General features: G+C 41.8%; 1 protein-coding gene across 2 annotated transcripts in view; it reads left to right on the top strand.

Annotated features, from left to right (window-relative positions):
- Window positions 1-23,082, top strand: part of CCDC6 (coiled-coil domain containing 6) — a 58,424-nt gene that overhangs the window by 25,608 nt on the left and 9,734 nt on the right. The window contains exons 2-5 of one of the 2 annotated variants that reach the window (XM_083149126.1): window positions 11,351-11,500; window positions 14,955-15,095; window positions 18,364-18,467; window positions 20,953-21,113. In XM_083149126.1, coding sequence (XP_083005252.1) covers window positions 11,351-11,500; window positions 14,955-15,095; window positions 18,364-18,467; window positions 20,953-21,113 — 556 coding nt within the window. The remainder of the gene's footprint in view (window positions 1-11,350; window positions 11,501-14,954; window positions 15,096-18,363; window positions 18,468-20,952; window positions 21,114-23,082) is intronic. The other variant, XM_083149127.1, reaches the window with a different exon arrangement.

Below are 23,082 nucleotides of genomic sequence, written 5' to 3'. Positions count from 1 at the left end.
CATAAAGGCTTTACCTATACACTTTCCATGTGTGGAACTATTGTGCACTATGCTATCATTGTTTGCAGCATATTCAATCTAGAAGAAAGCTGTACTTTGCCATAAGCTTCCAGGAACTCTTCCTTCACATCGCTTTCTATCTCCTAGCCCTGGGGTAGCCAACTCCAGTCCTCGAGAGCTACCAACAGTTTTCCAGATCTCACAGAATCACAAGTGAAGTAATTAGCTCCACCTGTGGATCTTTTAAAATGTCTGTCAATAGTGAGTGCACCTTTGTACCTGTGAGGTGAGCTGGAAACATGAACTGTTGTTAGCTCTCGAGGACTGGAGTTGGCTACCCCTGCCCTAGCCTAAGGCTGGTTAAATAAACGATTATATCGCACACTGCACAGTACAGCCATAAGTGGAAAATTCATATTTCTGCCAGATCTTATATATAAAGTGATGAAACGTTTTTCAATTGTGCCGCTAGTTTCTGCGAGCCTATTACTTATGATGCCCAAATGCTCTGGGTTTAGACACAAAATGGGGGTTTCATAGCTTGTCATGGCGGAAGCCACTAGATGGGAGCCGTCATTTCAGCTGGCAGCTCCCGGACTATACAGTCACTTTTTTTTTCATTGTGCCCAGTAATTTGGTCAGGATTTATGTGGCTAAACCCAGTCCTTGTTTGCGAACTGCTAAAATCCCAAATCTTTGATTTGTGCCCCATGATCTCCTGTCATTTTTTAGATGGGAGATTGGGCATGCATCAGTAACAATAAACAATTGCATTCCCCGTCTAATGCTGCTAAATCTGTGCAAAGTGCTTTCCGCACGTCCAGAAGCCGATGCTGTACGGATTTCTGCTCGCCACCTGAGGGGATGGGAGGGGGAGCTTAACAGACGGGACTCTACAAGTGTGTTGTATACAATTGTATGCATGCTAACAGATGTTGTTTTACAATAAATTGTAGCATGCAGAATATTAGTATATTCCATCTCCCAAAATACTCACTCTTGTGGGAGATGGAGAACACAGCTGTCGTAGTCTCCAGTGAATCTGTGTGTACTACCATGTGACTTGGCTGCTGTTATCATTGTTGACAGAATTGCATTTGTCGTGCTAGCTGCTAAAGTCACACCTATTGGGATTATATCAGCAAGCGTGCCGATTCAATTGGACATACAGAATGTAAAGGCACCATGGAAGGTTGTTACACTTTAGCAGGAAAGCAAATCCCAGCAACCAGGGATCCTTTTAGTAACAAATGAAATATGCTAAGGCTCTAAAGGTACTCACGTACACGGGGCTATTTGAACCCTATTCCTTAGTGGGGGGGGGGGGGGGGGTGTCAATATTTCCAAAAATCAGAAATATCTACAGTATTTGCCTATAATAAAATTCACAATTGACCTATAAGAGGCAGGAATAATAGGCTGTATACATACATATGTATCATAACCCACACTCCCCCCAAGGTGACACAGTATGTAAATTTAACACAGCGGTACGTGCACCATTCTTAACTTTGTACAATTTTTTTAATAGTGTATGTACAGTAGTGTTCATTTCACTGAAAACTGTGTTAATTAAAAGGTGTATTTTTTATCTTGAATTATTTTTCATTTTCTTTCTATCAGTACGCCAGCATAAAAGACAATTCTTTTTCTTTTTTTCTTGACATTGACAAGGAAAACATTGACTTAGGAACCTAATTTTGCATGTTCCAAATGGTTTGGATTTTTGGAGGCAACACAGCAGTCCAGTCGTATGGATGCCTACCTTTAAGATCAGGTTGTGTTATGGAGTTGATCTCCAAAACACTGTTTAATACCAAAACTTTTTGCAGTGTGATTTTTTTTTTTTTTCTTTCTTTTCCCAGTTGTCTCAACTCAAAACTAAAAACTGCTCTTACTTCCTTTCTGTTACTCTTTACTTATATATTTAACCATGTGTTCGGTATGATCTATATACTCGTATTCATTGTAAAGGTGGGACAATAAGCTGGGTAAGTTACAAGTCCGGGTTCCGGATCTGTGAACAATGTGTATTAGTACAGTATCTCTCTAAAGCCCTGTACACATGCATTGATTTTTTTCAGATTTTCGATTCGATTTTGCTTATAGAAGCAAAATCAAATAGAATCCTAAACGAAATCAAATGGTTTTTGTGTCACTTTCTATCTACATTCGATTCGATGTGCGGTCCTGTTTTCACAAAATCGAACAGAAAAATCTACTGTGCAGCCAAGGAAATATCGAATTCGATCTAGTAAATCGAATGTGTACAATGTTCGATATCTAATGCAAAAGTACAGATCTAATGCCAGATGGAATGGAAAGATCTAATGACAGATCTAATAGAAAATAGAATCTAACATCAAATCAAAAGCAAATCGATGTGTGTGTACAGGGCTTAACATGTAGCTGATGGGTTGATAAATGAGCGCCAAACAGTGTATTTAATATCTGACCCCCATCTCATAAACACCCGCAAGGGATATGATTACGGGACTTGATTGTTTTAACAAAGGAAAAGAAAGCAGACTCCTTTTTATTTTTTTACCAGTTCTGACAAATGGGTTTGGAAGCTTCTGGTACCTCTCTGAAATAACAGCTTTATTGGGCAACCATGCCTACAGGGATTGCTGCATCGCTGATGTTCCACCGTCCACCAGAAATTGATCATATTGCTTAGGGCACCCTTTTATAATGCATCTGCTATCCGATTATTAAATGAGCCCCAAGAAGCAGCAGGATTAGTCGGATGCTTTTCTAATGAGAAGCTGTATAAATAATAAAGGTTGATGGCTGCTTACCAGGCTCTGCATTTTCTCTCCTCCCCCCAAACATGAATCACTTTCTCTTGGCACCAAGCTGTGTCACACATCCAGTCCATTAGTGCTTCTCATCAAATTATATTGGAATGGATGAAGAGCAGATCCCAGTTACTGTGCAATGCGCTCCATGCAGTGACTGATGATTGCCGGCCCTCTGAATATGTATAGGCTGGAATGTACACACTGTTCTTTTTGTGGCTTTCATTGTAGCAGCCGAACTGTGATGGGCCGTCTTTTGAGGACCGTAAGACAAGCCAAAAGCGTAATCCATTAAATAACCTAGACTGTTATTATTTTCGTTGATTGGCTGGTACGTTCGAGTGCTTGGTAACGCTAAAATATGTCCCCTGTAAAGTAAGTAGAAACCATTACATAGCTCGGTGGTGTTCATGAATGATTTTGGCTCCTGGGTAAAGTAAGCGCAACACATGCAATAATAATGACAAAGGGGAGGAAGTGTCATCCATTGGGATAATGCTGCGCTAAGGACAAACCACACGGATATAAACCATAAGCATTTGCCATGACTGGCATCCGGTAAGCCCGCAGTTAACATTGGCTGGAAGTGTTTGCATATACTTACGGCATGAATGCTTCATGCAGAAGAACCGTGGAAGTGAATGGTAGAGGAAATAAAAATAAGCAAGATATAAAAAAAAAATCAGTCAGCGTGCCCCCAATGCGTATTCCGTAACCTGCTGAAGTGCTTACAACCTGGTGGGTTCCTGCTATTGATGGGGAAATTCCTCAGAGGCAGTCTAGGCTGCCCAGTACATGGCTGGAACATCTCTATTGGTTGGTTCCTTCATCGCCTATTCCTCTATCCTATTGGCTATGTGCACCCCAGGGCAAGGAGGAATATTAGGACTCCCAGGAGATAGCATTATTAGGGCCAGATGTATCAAGCTACAAAAAAGTGACAAAATTGAGAGTGATAAACAGCCAGCCAATCGTCTCCTAATTGCCACATTACAGGCTGGGTTTAAAAATGACAGGTAGTTACTGATTGGCTGGTTGTTTATTACTCTCCACGTTATCGCTTTTTGAAACTTCATACATCTGGCCCTTAGAGAGGCGAGCTAGAAAACCCCATTACGTTATAGTAAAACAATACTAAAATGTAAATAAAGCAGGCAAGCTTGTTAAATATATCCGATTAATACTCCACAAAGCAAGTTACTGCTTCCGAAAATAACAACTGTGGTAATCTTGCGATGCAAAGGGAATATAATATCTGGGAGAGACTTGCAGCAATCCAAGCAAAAATATGACCATATACGTCAGGTAAGGTTTCTCAATGGTTCAATACCCTTTAATGGGTATTTTCATCAGGAGATATATGTATTGTATATCAGCAATGTGTAAGAAGAGCGAGGAAGCCGACTGCGCATCCCGTCACACAACATCTTGACAAAGTATAAATTGTAAGCTCCACTGGGGCAGGGACTGCTGCGAATGTTCAACTATTCTCTGTAAAATGCTGCGCAATGTGTGCACGCTATACTGTTAATAATAATAATAACAACAACCCAACATAAAAAAACCTCAATAAATATAATGCAAGTGCTCCGTTTTATCTGCAGAATGAGGAGATTAAATTCTCTGAGTGTCAATATCCCAGTTTCCAATGCTAGCCACTGTGATTCGATGGTATGAACTCCCACTTTGAATACACAGAAGCACAAGTTAATTGAATAGAATCTTAGAGGAAAAAAAACAAATATGGTTCATTAATACTTGAATTGTCATAGGATTCTACTCGGGCCATAGATAAGAAGTGTCTATTGACAAGAATGGTGGAAAGATTCAGTGTGTAGGTTCTCCTAATGAGGAGGATGTCAGTTTATTTATTTACAGTTTCTTATATAGTGCAGCAAATTCTGTTGCGCTTTACAATTGAAAACCGTTGTAAAACAAACTGGCTAGCCACAAACTGACAGAGGTAGGAGGGCCCTGCTCGCATAAGATACTGCCTCCCAATCAGAAAGTTGCTGCATTGTTTTAAGACCTTTTATAGGCTGATGCTGTTGTATAAACACCTATACAATCATCGGGCTGATCAGACAATATCTGGTGATTGGCTTGGCGATTACATAGATTTGTACCCAGCATTAAACTGCTATATTTACTCCCTTACTGAGTATGTAAACCTTGCTTTTATGTGGAGATGAACTGACTTGTTATAAGTGCAAGAACAGGCTTTCAATACTTTAAAATGGCATTGTCAAAATAAATAAAAATGCTAAGCTGCTCCTAAGTCAAGTACACAAGTGTCCAGGGAGCGGCAATGGTTTTTGTTTTATATGCCTTTAACTGACAGCACGTAACCGTTCTTTTTGGTGACTTTTTTAATATGGGAACATTTAGCAAATCTTTGCAGTGTATTATATGAAATAATAACTCTGGCTCTTGAATAAAACCTAGTTTGTACGGTGCTTCATCGGTCTGTGACCGCCTTTGCCTCGTGGGCCCATTTGAATTATTTAATGTTTTTTTAGGGAACGAACGACCAACATGATCTGTAGTAAGACTATTGAGTCACAAAGTAATTCATGGTGGCAGGCACACTTTAAATGTCAAACCTTTTCATTGCTCAGATGTGACCCTGTTACTGGTGTAATGCCGATGGCAGTGTGTGCCCACACACCACTTCTGTTGTTCCTTGTTGCTTCAGTTTTAGGCTTTGGAAATGTGTAATTTTACTTGACATGCGAAAAGGGATTTTTCATAGATTGCCGGATAAAAGGAGGATAGGCTTTCAGTCATGAGTTCAAAATGTAACACTCTTAAGAAAATCCGTTGCATTGCCATTCAGCAAAGGAGGTGTTCGGGGGCCGAGGATACACTGCTGTTTGCACCAAAAAGATTAACTGAGTCCTAGCAAACATTGGTACGCTTGCTTGTCTGTGTGATACTTCTATTTTATTTATTCATGAGCAAGAAAATAACAATTACAATACAAGGCAATTAAGGGCAAGTACATGGTAAATAAAGACAGGGACAGGACACTGAAGCAATGATTGGGGTGGCAGAGATAGATATATATTTATAGAAAAGCATATACAATGCTCGTCTGAATGAGCGAGAACTTTCTTGCTGCAGGAATAGCTTTCATCCAAATACTGGCCAACTATACATATAATCCCTTATATAGCCTACGACAAGTATTGCGCAATGTGTGCCCAAAAAAATCCCCATTATTCTAAGCCAATTGTCCTTTGTGTATGGTAAGAAAGACGGGTTTTCCCTTGGTTCCTCTGACTGTCAATGGATCACATGTTGTAAGTTGGTATCTATTGTATTTAAATATTGTGTGTAAGTTTCCAATGTTTTTTTTTTATTGTATCCCAAAATGTACTTCCTTTTATAGACCATCAAACAATTGTAAGGAAGTAAATGATTCAGTAAAAGCGGAACTAAAGGCTGCAGAGCTAATTAATGGATGAATAATTTAAAAGAGAACCTGTCTGGAAGACTGTGTGGGCTTGTAGCTTGGCATTATCCCAGACATGTAGAACAATCTATCGCTACATATGGACAACATGTCCAGATGTGGTCATAGGAATTTGGCGGAGCCAATGGGATTGCGTAGTACATGACTTCCTTTTAAAATACTGTGTAATAGGAGGATCACTATTGGATCCGGGAGGTGCGGTAGGGTTAAATTAGTCTCACATAGATGTTATGCCGTGGGTCTTTTATAATGGACGTAGTGTCGTATTTCTGCTTGTATATCTGTAATTGTGATACGTGATGGAGGCTGTCTGCACACACTGCTTCTGGGCTTTCTGTTGGGAGTAGACTAAAAACGTTCTACCTTTTACTTCTAGTACAGTCTGTCGCTCCATGAGCCTTCTTCACTGCTTCACAAGCTACAGTATATGTCAACGTTAGTGATAGCCACAGTATAGTGTGGAGTTAAAATTAGCCTTTGCTCTTATTTATTAATGACCAAGGTAAATGAACAGGATGAACAGTCTGGTTGCTTTCATCATGAATAAGTACTAAGAAACGTCCAAGGACTTTCACTGCTGGTTTTTTTCTTCTGTTCCACTTTAAAAGAAATGTGCCATGAATATTCCGGATCTTTAGTGTATCTAGCACGGTAGTAGTATATTAGATACTGGGGTACTTATGTATTATCTGGGCTCCCATGTTAAATGCACCCCATTTTTTCATCCCCCTACTATCCAACTACACATGGAGTTGATTTTATATAGTGTGGCGAGCGCAGCGAGCCACCGTGCCCGAAGCGTGGTGAGCGCAGCGAGCCCCGCGAGGGGACGCGGTCTCATAAGAAAAACGGGAGCCCGGATATTACATAAGTACCGATACTGGTTTATGCTGGCCATACACTAGAATGACCTGCATACAACCTGATCGCATGCAAGTCATAAGTGAGATTGAACGAGCAATCGTATGTACTTTAGAAGCACGTATGATCTGCTTATGACCGCAAGCAAAGCCGACAGATCATACCTGCAGCACGTATGATCCAAGGAGTGACCCCCTCAGCCTGCGGGACTGCACATCATACTGATATACCTCACCATGTGCACACAATGGATCGCACAACCCATCGAAATTGTGCATTTGGGTGTGATATCGGTCTGATGTATGGCCACCTTAAGAGTAACCTCGGAAGTTGCCTACTGCCTCTGTGCTATTTTCAGACCTTAATGTTACATGTCCCTTGCCATTTGGCCACACCCTCAGACTATTGTGATAAGTTTGTAGGGCCCCATAGTCTAGGGACTATCGCACCGGAGCCTGTGAGTCACACCAGCTGCACAAACAATCTCTTGGATTTCTTCTGAGCTGGGCATCGCATGCGACATATCGTATGCGATCCTGTTGCCCGGGAAGGTCCCGGACAGCTCAAGGTGGGAATGCGTGCAACAACATCAGCTCTCCTTCTAGCCATTGGGGACAAGCTGAGGGCCAGCATGACTTTAACTGAATTATTATCCACTGACCTGCAGGTAATTCGCACCACCACACACCCTTAAGGGCTATTTCACACATTCCGGCTGACGCCGTGCCGCAAGACTCAGCATGGCCAAAAGCCGAGCCGTACATAAGTCACAATGGACTGCTTATTTGTCCTTTCACATGGACTGGTCATGGCCCGGCCGCCGTATAGCAGCCGGATCTGTCCTAACAGGTCAGTGGGTGCAGAGGGAGATGGGGCCTTTCACATGCACACACACCGGTAGTTTTGTGTGCTATTAGCTGTCACCCAACCTGTCATCATCGGCACAACTGTCAGGCATACAGCTGCCGTCCGGCCAAAACTGGAGTGTGGGAAATAGCCCTTAACCTTACGAACGTCCTAAGTTATAAACCCCCCCCCCCCCAAATAACCGGGGTCTCTTCTGTGTTTCATATATCCATTGTGTATCATTGTATGAATGGTGGAAAACTTTAGCAGCTTCCATTAAATAAGAAGTCTGGGAACTCTCCTGCAGCTTGTTTTAATTTCTATTGTACTTTAATTTTAAGTGGAGTTTTAAGTGTAAACACAAGTGTGTGTTAAGGACTACTTAGGTGGAGTGACCACACCCACAGCAAAAACACTGCTTAACAAGATCCATCTAATGCTGCCCATACACTTGGGAGATATTGTATGCAATCATTCCATTTTGACCACATCTGGCCGATAAATGGAATGATTGTATGCATTTTTAAGGGGCATTTTGATGCAGTGCGAGGGCATGCCATGGAATGTTGCGTCAATAGATCTAATGTGCTGCACATAATATCTATCGAATTGTAGGAGCAATCGCTTGTGGTTTTTAACCACATGTGATCGATCAAATACAATCCGCGGGGCGGAGGGGACACATTCAGCGGCGTGGTGTTTGTGGAGAGGGGGCCGTAGGGACTGCTGGCGGCGTACCTGCTGGTAACCTGCGTCCCCATCCCGGATCAGCAGGCAGCGGGGGTTAGTGGTGGCGGGAGAATTGTTTAAAACACTGGGCTGCCCCGTGATTGTCTGAGCTCTCTCAGTCCAGTGTTTTAAAGAAATCTGCCGCCACCCCTGACCTCCCGCCGCCCGCAAGCTGCTAGCGCTACACTACTCCGCCTCCCCCTGCCCGCCCTCTTCCAGCAACCGATGTGCCATCAGAAGATGACACAGGGTGCTGAAAGGGGGCAAGTTTTGCACCCAAAAATGCGATTGGGTTCGATGGACATCGTACTTCGATGTCGCATCGAATCCCATCGCATAAGTGTATGGGCAGCATTACTGTGTGCACTGGGACACAACTGTCCAAACCTACCACCTCTTTATAATAGGTAAATCCCAACTTCATTCTGCTGTGCCCTGTTTTTCTGATTTGTAAATGACCCCTTTTAAGATATAAAAAAAAAATAATAATCAGATTGTCTACAGTTCATTCTTGTGGTTGTGGCATGGGAAATTTTATTGTGTGGATTTGATATCTTTTTTTTGGGACCCATATGCATTCACTATAATCAGAAGGAATTTAGGGGCATGTGTACCATTCCTTGGTAAGTGATAAAGTGGTGCGAAATACAAACCAATCAGCTCCTCTCATTTTTCAAAACATGCCTGTAACATGGCAGTTAGGAGCTGATGGGCTGGTACTTTTTCTAACGTCTCTTTATCACTTTGCAAGGCATTGTAGATCTCTACCCTTAAGTTGTCTGAGGGCAGTTAAAGAAATAGATTGCAAAAGTTCCACCTTCACTTTGAAGCAAGCAGTAGGAGGATAAATAGGTCTTGCCAGTGTTCCCTTTATAGAGCTATGATCATAAAAAGGATTTATATAGATGTAAATATCATACTTGTGGCAGGCTGTGGTTTGAGCCGTCACTGTGTTCTGAGGTTTCTCAGTGTTTTTGGAACTTGCCTGTGCTGGAAATGAATGTGCTTATAAAATGTATGACACCAGGGATTGGCATGTTGTATCTGCAAGACTTTTGTATGGATTATCATTAATTGGAGTCAGGATTTTGCCTATTGGATGCAGCCCGCAGACACCCACACCTGACATAAAAGGACTTTCGTCTGAGCTTGCCTAGCTCTTGATGCAACACTGCCCTGGGAGATCTATGGTAGTGCTCACTGTTTGGTAGGAGTGTAACCTGTTCCAGATAAAGTAGGTCACAAGCATTTTCTTGTGATTCAGACCAACAAGGCAGTGTTTGGGGTAGAGGATTGAGTGACAGAGCGCTGGCAGCCTACACTGTGATGTGATCTACCAGCAGTATTCATATCATGCGCAAGACTACAGAATATAAAAACAAAACGGTCTTTTAGTCGCTGCTAAATAGAAACATCAATGATTCATGATATGTATCCTAGAGTGCAGGCTTGATTTACTAAAACAATTTTTTTTCCCCCTCAACTGATCTGGTTCCTCTATGGCTGTGCGGTTCTGAACTCATTTTACCATCCAGCCACACCTGTATGACAAGTCTATGGCGAAAGGATAGTGAAATGATCATGTTGGAATTTCCAAAACAAAGATGGCAGTTTTAAAGAAATCGCTCATATCCTGCACCTTGGTGCTGTTTCAACTGCATCCACAGGTGTCTTGTTTATGCTTGTCGTCCAAGGGGTTGGGCATCTGAACTCCTGCCCAATCAGATCTCTTGGATCAGTTAGATGGATGCCATAGTTTTAGGTTAATGTTAATGAGAACAAGTTGACCTAAACACACCATATTAGCTGACCATATGAAAACATGATACTGATTGCTCGGCTAAATGCACACCAAATAGAGAACATTGTGTTTCCTCCTTTTTTAGGTCATATTACCAGTTATGCCTTTTATGGGCTTTTGGCGTAGATACGTCTTTAGTGGTTTTCTGTTGGTATACTGTATTATGGGTACAGCCTGTGGAATAGTAGTCCAATTCAGTGTTGTGTATTTTGTCATCCACACTAAAATATTTTTAATATTAAAACTATTAATGAAAAAGTCAATTTTTGTAAAACTGTGCCAGTTATTTCAGAGAATGGACATCCATTTGTTTAATGCTCTGTAGTGTTTACTTGTGCTTGTTTTATGCATATATAGATATAATATGTATGGGGCAGAAATAAGTCATTGTTTGTTTTGTAGAGCAATACCTTCTGACCTGTAGATGGCGCTGTTACTGTGGTCATGCAATGGCAGCCCAATGTGTGACACACAGCCACCCAAAAGGGTAGTTACTAAATCCAAGTTGAAGAAAAGACCTTTCACTCCTGGGGGGCATAGCCCATTGACTTGCACTGTCTCTATTCAGGCCACCACCTGTTGCCTCTAATAACCAGGTGGCAAGCAAGTCACCATGAACGAATCTTGGTGGGCTTTCATTTGGGCTGCTATGTTCAGGCATTGCTCCTCCCCCTGGTGTGCTGTCATGTGATGGTCCTTTCTCCAACTTGGAAATTGACCTCTCACCCAAAAGTTTACAGCGGAAACCACAACCAATAAAGTGCAAGTGCAGCTTAATGTGGAGATATGTGCTTAAGACGGTGCTTTTAATTGAATACCTTTTTTTGTCCTCCACAGCAAGCGAGGGCTGAGCAAGAGGAAGAATTCATCAGTAACACGTTGTTTAAGAAGATCCAGGCCTTGCAGAAAGAGAAGGAAACACTTGCAGTCAACTATGAGAAAGAAGAAGAATTCCTCACGAATGAGTTGTCACGGAAGCTCATGCAGGTGGGCTATGTACCCCTTACTGTAACTTTGTTACATGATCACGCGCGAGCTTGCGTTTCACCATGGTTATCTTTGCCAGCTTACATTACATGTAATACACACTGAGCGATACATAGTACATGTTAGAGATCATGTTATACATGTTTTTATAAAATTTTATTTGTTTATTTCACATAACATAACACCTGAACCATATGTTTGTGAGGTTCGATGCCATCAGCGTCCCCTTTTCCCATGTGAGTGGCAAGGTATTGCCACACAACAGGAATATGTACGGTAGATAGGTGATAACATTTGCACTGTACTGCTACTTGAAATGCTGACCAGCAGGTGGTGTCAGCTTTCATTAGACTACACTGTACTGAAAGCCAGATGATGTTTGGCTGCTGATTTATAGGGACAACCCAAGGTTGTGGTGTCTCTCATTAAATACGTATCCAAAGTTCTTACACTCAAGCTTATGCCGCGTATTTCACAGTGCACACTCCTCATCATGGTAATGTGACCTTTGTCACAGTGCTTCTACATTGGGAATGACATTAGTAAGTACCCTGTGATTGTTTACCTCTATTTCATAAGGAATAGCATCAGGGTCTAGTTCAGGTGTAGGCAAACTGTGGCTCTCAAGCTGTTGTGAAACTACAAGTCCCAGCATAGCAAAACTGTGGCAACACATGCTGGGACTTGTGGTTTCACAACAGCCGGAGAGCCACAGGTTGCCTATTTACTTAAGGAACGCACTGCATTTATGTTTTGCTCCATGTATCATTTATGAAAATCAAGCAGAACAGGATTCACTCTATGGTTATGTTTACAGAACTAGTATAGCTACAAAATGATACTCTGGAATTTATTCTATTTTGGGAGTGTCCGAATATGTGCTTTATTGATGATCTATACAGATATAGGGCCTGCCTTTCACTACTGGGAACCCTGATACGGTAGATATCAAAGCCCTTCTTCTGACGTTTCATCCACACATAACTCATTTATCTAGGTTGAAATCTGAGACCGCAGAATAACCGTACCATGGAACTTGTGCAGGTGCAAACTTCATATCAAATAAAGAACTTGCAGTGCTGGACATGCAATAAATAATATACTCTTTAAGGTTTTATATTCCTGGAATTGTGTGACCCATCTTGGCCAAGTGTGCTCACTTTATCTGCGCTAGATGAAGGGAAAAAATAAAAGCTGGACAGGGAACTAGATGGAAAGCACAGGGCACATGTAACCAATAAAGACTACACTAGAGTATGAATACATTGGAGTAAATACACTTATGGAAAAAAAATGAATAGTCTAATACCTCTATCAATTAGGAAAACAAGGGATGGGACTTCAGTACGAGCACTTAATAAGGAAAGCTAGTGTAGTGTGTGCGCTAATACACCACTCCCTTGTGTATTTAGGGTGACGGCATTCTGCCAAGTGTTTGAGATTTGTGATCATAACAAAGAAAGGCATTACTTTGTAAGAAGTGCCCAATTACTGTCAGTGTTTATCCAGATCATCTTATAGGCCAACATTATACACTGTACAGCTGTGCTTAATGAGACCATGACCAGTAGCGTACAGTCTAGTCTAGTGTAATAATCTTACAACACATTTAATAGAGCCAACTAGCACCTAGCATTAATACAAAAATATGAGGTAATCTGAGATGCAAAGCACAGCCATGGTGACCGTGTGTAGTAAGGCGGGGCAGATAAGCTCCCAGGCAGAGATACTATCCATATTGTCAGTGGCCCCACTGAGATGAATGGCATTTCTCGGATACTTTTGGCCTGGTAGCTGATCTGCCACTTTGTGCAGATGTGGGTATAGGGTAAGAAAGTGGATCATAGGGTTGACCGTGTCTGAAAAGGTTGTCATGAGGAAAAGGTTGATACAACCATAGGTCAACACAAGTTTTTCACGTTTATTTGTTGTCGGCTTGTATAATTGAGTACATGGGCTCCCAATTAGTGTACCACATAGTTCGCACTTCGGGCCAGACACACTTTATGGTTTCCGATCGTAGTCCACACGAATGGTAAATAAAGTAGGAAAAGGTTCAAAGAAAAATCAACAAATCATTGAAACCTTGTAAACCTATTATCCATGTTCATCAATAGCCGTTGGCGTATCGATCCAAAGTCCGGATCCCATAGGGAAAGGCTGTATGCAGAAGGGCTACAGGGCTTGTGCCTTACATTCCAGTGTTTCTACTGTATATAGCAGGCATGTCCAAACTGTGGCCCTCCAGCTGTTGTGAAACAACATACCACAGCATGCCTTGCCATAGTTTTAGCATTCCCCAATAGCAAAACTGTGACAAGGCATGATGGGACTTGTAGTTTCACAACAGCTGGAGGGCCACAGTTTGGACATGCCTGGTTTATAGGAACCATTAAATGTTACATGATGCTTGATTGCAATGTAGGTTTTCTCATGCAGAAGTTATGCAATGGGGATGAACAAAGAACAATGTGTTCTAAGGGCCAGGATACTGGTTATGTGGGCTAGCCCCTTACCTGCATCACTGCTATTTCTAGTACAGATAAGGTGCTTCCTTTCACCCTTTCAGTTCTGGAAATGAAACATGGCTGCTGCAAGCCTCACTCATCCATCAGCCTCTGTGTACAATCCATATTACACGCTGCAGCGTTACACCCACTTCACAGCATTCCCAAGAGCCGTTGGGTTCACAGGAAATAGCCAGATTGCTTGTATAGTACTTCTAGCCCTGCATATAATCCAGCCCACACGTAATGCTCTCTGCTTTCTGTGTAGGATTCTGCGGAGATTCAGCATACATTGGTATAGTACATTCTTATACATTAACATACTATCTGGAATAGCTGCTGTGTCCATGTCTGGCACAGTGTAAAAGATGATTAATACAATTGAGAACACTGTGTAAAAGGGATACGGTCATTGGGTCACCAGCATGTAGGTCGACATGCAGGAAGGTTGACCTGAGTCTAGGTCGACATGCGAGTGGAGGCGGTGCTATGTTTCAGTGTCCGTAAACTCATGTTGACCTAATGACTGTGGACCAACATGCTAGTGACCTAATGATCCATACCCGTGAAAAATATGACTCCACTGCTTCTTTCCCAGCTATTGGCCAATGTTGCATTACTGTACAGATGGAGCCGGGCTCATCCTTGGCCGGAGCTTGCCAGATCCCTTTCACTGGTCCCAGTATCATGGCGGCTGGGCAGCGCCTCCGTGCCCGTCTCCGGTTGAGGGAGACGCTGCCCAGTTTGGGGGGGGGGGGTCGAGGCGGACCGGTGTAGACGGCGGTGAAGCAGCGGGGACCCCCGCCAAGCTCTGTTGCCACGGGGCGCCCGGCTACATCTGTATGTTGGTGATTTTGGTTCCTGCATTGTTAAGATGCTGTAACCCTGCTGTCAGCGCCAGCTTGTGGCTCACATGTGCCTGCTCTTTCTCCTACCTCTCTGTGTAGCTGCAGCATGAAAAAGCCGAGCTGGAACAACACCTGGAGCAAGAACAAGAGTTTCAAGTTAACAAACTAATGAAGAAAATAAAGAAACTGGAAAACGACACCATCTCCAAACAACTAACACTAGAACAGGTACAACATGAGGTATTGTAGCAGCAACTCTGTATCCGTTCCTGACTGTCGCAGCCATACTGTCACCCGCAGCTTATATACACTCGCACTAACAATGTAGCTTTCCTGTGCATTTTATCTGATAAGGCTGTAGAGCTATAGAATATACACATTTACTGAAGCAGAACAACTGTAGGAGTATGGAGCGCAGAGAGGCCTGCTGTTTCCCAGACTTACGGGCAATATCTCCACAGATCCTGTGTGGGAGAGAATAACAAAGAAGGGGTCTGATAAAAGCTGACGGGACCATATGTTGCATAGAACCTAATGATGCAGAATTTCCTCTGTATGTGTCAGTATCTTGCACAGTTTTATACATGCAAAAGGGGTTTCCCAATTTTTTTTATTCTTTGTAGTCATGAACTGGAATTTATAGCTCCAAACAAAAATGAGGAAAGTATCAGTCTATTCGGGCATGTTAAATACAGGCTGGGAATTTTTGGTGGACCACATGAGAATTAAACGTGTTAAGACACATTTAGCTGTGTGTTTAATGCGTTTTCAGTGGGTTACGTTCTACCAATACAGGGTCTGATTTGAAGGTAGATCCAGCTGAATCCACGACTGACTTTTTCTTGAGCCTTGCTGCCTACAGAGACAGCCATCAGCTGTGTGGTTAATCCACTCACGTTGCCACTCTGCCTGCGTGTCATGACGTAACTATCAGAACACATGCGCAGTGCAGCCGGAATGCATGCACAAGTTGAAAACATTGGTCGGATGCATCCAATGCCACAACAGCGCACCCATTAATCAAACCCACAGTCTGTTGTACGGGTAGTGGGTATTAATGCCTGAGAAAGGGCTTCTGAATGCTGTGTGATTTTTTTTTTTTTTTTGGGGGGTTGAATTTTAGGTAATGCTTTCCTAGCACGGTGCCCACGATCTAGAGTGTATGTGTGGGGCTGATATCTCAAGCATCTCATGCATCTTATGTGTTTGTGCGGCATAAGATGCATGAGATGATGCAATTGACAAGATTTTTACATTGCAAGCATCTCATGCATCTTATGTGTTTGTGCGGCATAAGATGCATGAGATGATGCAATCGACAAGATTTTTACATTGGAATCAATGTAAAAAGGCCCCAAAACACCAATTTTAATTGCTAACCCCCCCCCCCCCCCCATGGGTGAAATGTCCATCGCGTTGATTGTATGCCTTAAGTACCTTAAACTTAAGGCATACAATCAATGAGACGGGCGCCGTGCTAGGAAAGCAGTACCGAATTTTATAATGGGATGAGCCCATTACATACCATTATCCATTCTTATTTTGGTTCATTCGGACACAGATTGCACAATCAATTTGTTAATGGTATTCAGGAATAAGAGACGCCCACTGTAGCCATAGCGACTGGTTTGCGATATGCGTTTACAGCCTATATATAACAGGTAACACTGCTTAAGTAGGTTTATGGCTACGCAGACTGATGTGGCATTAGCAAAGCAGGTGCTGAGTTTTTCCTGTGTATCTATTCACAGCAGATGTCAGATACACGATGGCAATGACACGATTGCGGGTTTTTGAAGCCATTCCCCATTATCTCCCAAAAAAAAAAACCCAGTTCCTGTCAATCATTGTGATTTAAATTTTCGCTGTGATTGCAAAGGAACCTTGACACATGCCCAGCGCATATGCAGTTGCTGCCAATACTCGCTCAATTGCAAAAACATCAGCATATATCCTACCACTCTGAATTATGCCTATAGTGTTCTGCTATTGGCATCTGCAATCTATCATTTAGATTGTATCACAAGCACCACAGCCAGCTCTAGCTTTCCGTATCCTCATATCTTTTATACCAAGACGCCAGGCTCCCCTTATTTTGTCCTTATACTAACCTTTCCTGCCCCTCCATTTCTTTTCTCTTTGGGTAAGGCTGTTTTCTTTTTCAGTTGTTTGTGGCATTTGCATACACATAGATGCAGCTATTTGTGTAATTTCTGCCTGTGTACTGATAGTGTATTTCATGTGAATTATTTTATTTTCCAGAATATGTACCCCATCGCCCTACCTCCTTTTTCCTTCAGTACCCATTCTCCTTTTTCATTTACTGTTGAGAAATGTATATCCTGGTTGATTTTCTAGGGTGAAAATCTTATTTTTAATGCTGTTTCAGTGGCTGGACAGTGAGTGCATTTACCTCTGAAATATGCCAACCAGCTCTTCTAATGTATGTATTGGCCACTAGATGGCAGCAAATCCCTTCTCATGAACTGGAGTATAGTATTTTGTGTCAGTGTTTTTCAAAGAACGTGATAAACGCACGCTAACCACATCCGCTGGAGATGTATCTGTTTTGTGCTATACAAAAAGTAGGAATTCTACAATTCGACTACTACAGTATTTGTAAATGTAGTAATGTGTTAAAGAAAGGAAAGTAGAAAATAGAATGCAGCATATATCTCTACATAAAAAAAATGAACTTGGATATAACTGTATTTTGACCAATCATTCAAATCGGTGCTCACTTCATTAATCCTGCTATGTGCCCATAAAATCAGACAGCGATAAGTAACCCTGGCATAATAAATCGTCCCCTTAGCATCAGTAACTCACCCAGTGCTTCACGTCGTACTGCGTCAGTAACTGGCATTCTCTCCAACTTATTTTTGACAAATTTCAATTTGAAAACAAAACTTTGAGAAGGTCCCATGAAAATGAGTCTCTTTGAGGGAATTCAATTTCTAAGCCATTCTGGAACCAGCACGTTGCATCCTACCGGCATAGCAACAGTTCCACTGCACCCCATAGACTTTGTTGGCACTACCATATTTGGCTGGTATGTATGCCCCGTGGCACATCAGTTACTAGTGTCCCTCTTTGTAGTAAAATAATTCACCTCTGTTGCATCTTAAAATGGCTATCCGAAACATGTGACAGGCGATAGCCAATACCATCTCGATTTGAAAACAGAGAAAACTGAACCGGCGCATCTCTACTTATTAACATTTACAATGTAAGACTACAGAATTGACATGCATCCAACCTGTTGTTAACCCTCAGTTTGATTATTTGTCCGTGAAATGACGAGTTGATGCTCAGAGGATGCAGATATACGATATATATATATAAATTGCTTATATAAAGGTATAATCAAAAATGTTTGTCAGCCTAAAATCAACTTCTCCATCTTAAGATGTGGCATAAATACTTTTATTACCTCTTTGCTGTCTATTTGCAGTGATGAAAGCCGATACATTTATTGTCTAACTCAATCCTGTTTTTATGCACACAGCTAAGACGTGAAAAAATTGACTTGGAAAACACCTTGGAACAAGAGCAAGAAGCACTAGTTAATCGTCTCTGGAAGAGGATGGACAAGCTTGAAGCTGAGAAGAGGTTAGTCACCAAAGTTCTCTTGTATTTGCTAAAGGTGGGACCAGAGATCAAAGTTCTTCGGAGCCTGTGTGTTATGGAAAATGCTGTTAAGATCTCCTAACGCAGTTCTATATAGGACTATATATAATTTTATATATAACTATGTGAGAATATAAAATAATTTGGATTATATTATTTAGCCAGAGACCTGTGTGTTTGTGTAGGAATGAGTGGGCCTATGTTGTTGCTCTATTTCCACTTGAGTGTCTTGACAATGGCACTACAACCTAGGTAACTGGCAGATTCATTTCATTTTTTCCCGAACCATATCGAACAATTGGCCTAAAGTACCTTTTTTTTTTCCAAATGGACAAAACCATGCTGCACTGTAGGTGGGGCAGATGTAACATGTGCAGAGAGATTTCAATTTGGGTGAGTTATTTTGTTCCTCTGCAGGGTAATTACTGGCTGTTTATTTTTACACTGCTATTTAGATTTAATTTTTAACATTCCCCCATCCAAATCTAACTTACTCTGCACATGTTACATCTGCCCCACCTGCAGTGCACATGGTTTTGTCCATTTGAGAGGAAAAAAACATGTCTGAATGAGGCCTTCTATTATCCTATATTTACAAATCCCAAGTTTTTGATAGTTGTTGAATTTCAATAAATCACTTTGTTGTGGAATTAAAATAGATCTGACATTTATTTTATGTTCCTCTGTTATTTAGATTGAGTTGTTCTAGATATATATATACACTTTATAGATGAGAACAAGAATGACCGTCGCCCTCCCAAACCAACCCTGCTTACAGTTACCCAGGTGGCAGCACATTATTTTGACACAGCCGCTCCACATTCTCATCACCATTATTGGGAAGCAGTGTCCCCTTACTCATCCTTTATGACAATCTAACACACACGTGTTTAACCAGGGGCCTGGGTCCTAAAGTTGTGGTCCTCTGGATCTTAGATGAGCAATACATTCAAATGGGCCACCCTGCTCCTTCTATGCCTTATGTTACATATTTGTGTTTTTAGCAGTTATGATTTTGTTGCGCAGGTGATTGTAATCACCACTGAGCGCATTATATAAGTGCATTATCATTTATTTTTTGTTTTCAGTTAATTGCTTTTTAACCCCTTCACGACATTGCCTTTTAAGGTAATTTTTTTTTTTTTTTTCCTCCTTGCGTTCAAATAAGCGTAACTTTTTTAATTTTCCGGCTATATAGACACATGAGGGCTTTTTTTTGCGGGACAAGTTGTACTTTGTAATGGTACCATTTACTATACCGTATAATATTCTGGGGAATCAGGAAATAATTCAATGTGGGGTGAAAAAAAAAAAAAAAAAACCATTGCACAATTTTGCGCTGGTTACGTTTTTTTTGGAGTTCATAGTTCGTTTAAAATGATGGGTTATCTTTATTCTATGGGTCGTTACGATTCTGGCGATACCAAACTTATATAGTTTTCGTTATGTTTTACCACTAAAAAAAAAAATCGCAACTTTTACGGTTTTTCTAATTTGCGTTGCGTCGCCATGTTCTGCGGCTTATAACTTTTTTATTTTTCCACCTACGGACCTGGGTGAGGGCTCATTTTTTGTGGGCTGAAGTGTACTTTTTAATTAATACCATTATGGGATATGGGCGACTTTCTGATCTCTTTTAGTTATTTTTTTTTGGGTACGCGATGCGACCAAAAAACGTAGTTTTGGCGTTGGGGATTATTTTCCGTTTCCGCCTTTAACCGTGCGGGATAACTAATGTTATATTTTAATAGATCGGACTTTTAGGAACGCGGCGATACCAAATATGTTTATTTTTTTTATTTTTTATTTATTTTTATTTGGGAAATGGGGAAAGGGGGGTGATTTGAACTTTTAATATTTTTTTATTTTTAAACTTTATTTTTTTTTTTTTTTTACTTTTACTACAAGGCCCCCTAGTGTACTTGACCACTAGGGGGCGCGATCGCCTGTACTAGGTTCAGCCATAGAGCTCTATGGCTGAACGTAGTGATTTTATGCACTTCCTATTACATCCTGCCTGAGGCAGGATGTAATAGGTATGCATACACGGCCAGCACAGGGGTCTACATTAGACCCCTGGCTACCATGGCAACCGATCGGCACCCTCCGATCTCGCCGCGGGGGGCCGCGATCGGCGCCGGAGGGGGGCGCCCCCCCTCCGATCAGCTATTTAAGCACTGCGGGCGCTTTGCCCGCGGTGCTTAAAGGGTTAAACGGCCACGATCGGCGAACTCGCCGCTCGTGGCCGTGAGAGCAGGGACCTGGCTGTAATATACAGCCATTACCTGCTCTCTTTCAAGCCAGCTCACTCCGTGAGCTGGCTTGATTCCCCCGCAACGGACATATGACGTATATATACGTCATATGTCGTGAAGGGGTTAATGGTTTTAGCAACTTAAGTGCATGAGCAAATTGTGATTTCTCCCTTTGTAAGAATGCTCGCCTCATGCTAGCTTGTTGTTTGTAGAATTTTACAGGAGAAATTAGACCAGCCTGTGTCTGCTCCGCCGTCACCGCGAGACATATCAATGGATATAGACTCCCCAGAGAACATGATGAGACACATACGCTTCCTGAAGAATGAAGTAGAAAGGCTGAAGAAACAGCTAAGAGCCGCTCAGCTACAGCGTAAGTACACCGCTACTCCTGCAGGTGCAGCCATGACTTCATTGTCGTTAGCATGGGTAGGGTAAACTTGCCCTTGCTGTGACAGACACATGCAACGTCTGAGGCACGGATATGGTTTTCATTCTGGCTCCATTCTGCACACCTGTCCAAACCACTTTAAATGCTGTCTTTGATTATTGGGTTCAGTTGTGGGTTAGTCTTGGCATGTTTTGCAGATGTTTTCATTTCTCCAGTGGTCTTTTAGTTTTATCTGTAGTACGTTTCATAAGCATCTCATTTGGAAACGTTCCAGCCTTGTTGTTTCATTTTTAAGGGTTGTCCATGGTTCTGAACTATAAAGTCATATTATTCTAATCGATGTATTGAATTCCTGTAATTTTTTGCAGCAATGGAAATGTCCTGTAGCCTCCAGATTCCTTTTTACACATATAGGCAGCAGCTGCGGCTCAGTCTGCACAACTTGTGATGTCCGCTATCTGTTGATAGTTGAACCCAGGTATTTAAGGGTATCCATTTGCTCAGTGATGTTTCCACCTAGGTTTAGTTGCACAGACGTAGATCTAGTACAAATGTACTTGTTTTCTGCATTTATTTGTAAGACCAGCTTTGCTGCATATTTAGGATGTATTGGGCACTATGCATGTTTCCAGCTAAGAAACCGCTATTGGTGTAGACTAGATCTGTAAGAACTGTATGTTTGCCAGTTACAGCGCCCATTTTATTTAGGAATGTTTTTCAGAGAATACAGCCCATAGCTATGTGGAAGATCATGGGTGATTATATATAACCTTGCTCGACACACGTTCAGATTGTGAATGGTTGGAACATTTGGCCCACAGATTTAGCTTTTTGATCCGTTGTTGTAGAGAGCATGAAGGGATGTGTGAGAATAAATATTAAGGTGTATGCTGAGGTTTTTGTATGGGAGTGTATCAATTCCAAAACGATGCTTTTTATCCAGTGCATCAGTGTTTCCCAGCTCCAGCCCCCAGGGACCTCCTAACAGTGCATGTTTTACAGGTGATCTAGGTAAAGCACAGGTGTATTCATTACTGGTTGACACATTTTAAAAGATCCACAAATGGAATTTATTAGTTCAGTTGTAATACTGAGGTGAAGTAATAAACATGCTTTGTTAGGTGGCTCCGAGTACTGGAGTCTAGAAACCGTGCCTAACAGTAGGATAGTGACTGCAGTGCACCAAGGTCTGTCATGTTCTAATATTACATATTTTCATTCTTATCAAATGCCACATACTCGATGACTCACTTCTAAATTTCATACACTGAACCCCCCCACCACCCACAAATTGGGATAAAGCACTATTAGTCCCAGTAATCTACCCACTAATCTAATACCTTCTTTTTAGTCACTAATGGAATCATACACTTAATTTATTGCTGCCGTGTCTAAAATGTTTGCTTGTGTCATCAGTGAAGTTATGTCCTTCAGAGGAAGTCTGGAGATCACATGGTACAGAATACATTCCATGCCCCACCCTTCCTATGATTACACCAATACCCTGCACGGTGTATTGGAAGGCACATGGTATGAAAGCTGGCTGCTTACACAACATTTTGCCTTCTGTGAAAGAGAATTAGTCAGTGGAGCTTTACAGATGGAGCCACAAGGTGAAGGTGTTGCTGGGTGGCATCAGTGGTGTACATCTATAGAGGTTTGGTTATTAGTTACTAATTTGACACCTTTGTAACATCGCATCCCTATCTGTTAGTAATCTGCTCTTTATTTCACAAATCCCCCCTTTCTGCGAGGAACATGCTGTGTTTGATATCAGTTAATGCTGTAGTAAATCATGTGTGCAAAAGCAATCCGACCCACATGTCCCTGGATTAATCAGGCTTGAAGAATGCCTCAGAGTAAGCAAGGTCAGAGCCAGTGTAAAATGTCAGAGGCAATCCTCTGGTTTCTTGGTATTTCTAAAGATAACAAAGGTTACCCTGTTTGTACT

This window comes from Crinia signifera, chromosome 6, assembly GCF_055691185.1.
Source record: "Crinia signifera chromosome 6, ASM5569118v1, whole genome shotgun sequence".
NCBI classification, from domain to species: domain Eukaryota; kingdom Metazoa; phylum Chordata; class Amphibia; order Anura; family Myobatrachidae; genus Crinia; species Crinia signifera.
The sequence above is the reverse complement of the archived record's forward strand: the minus strand, read 5'-3'. Positions and strand labels throughout refer to the sequence as shown.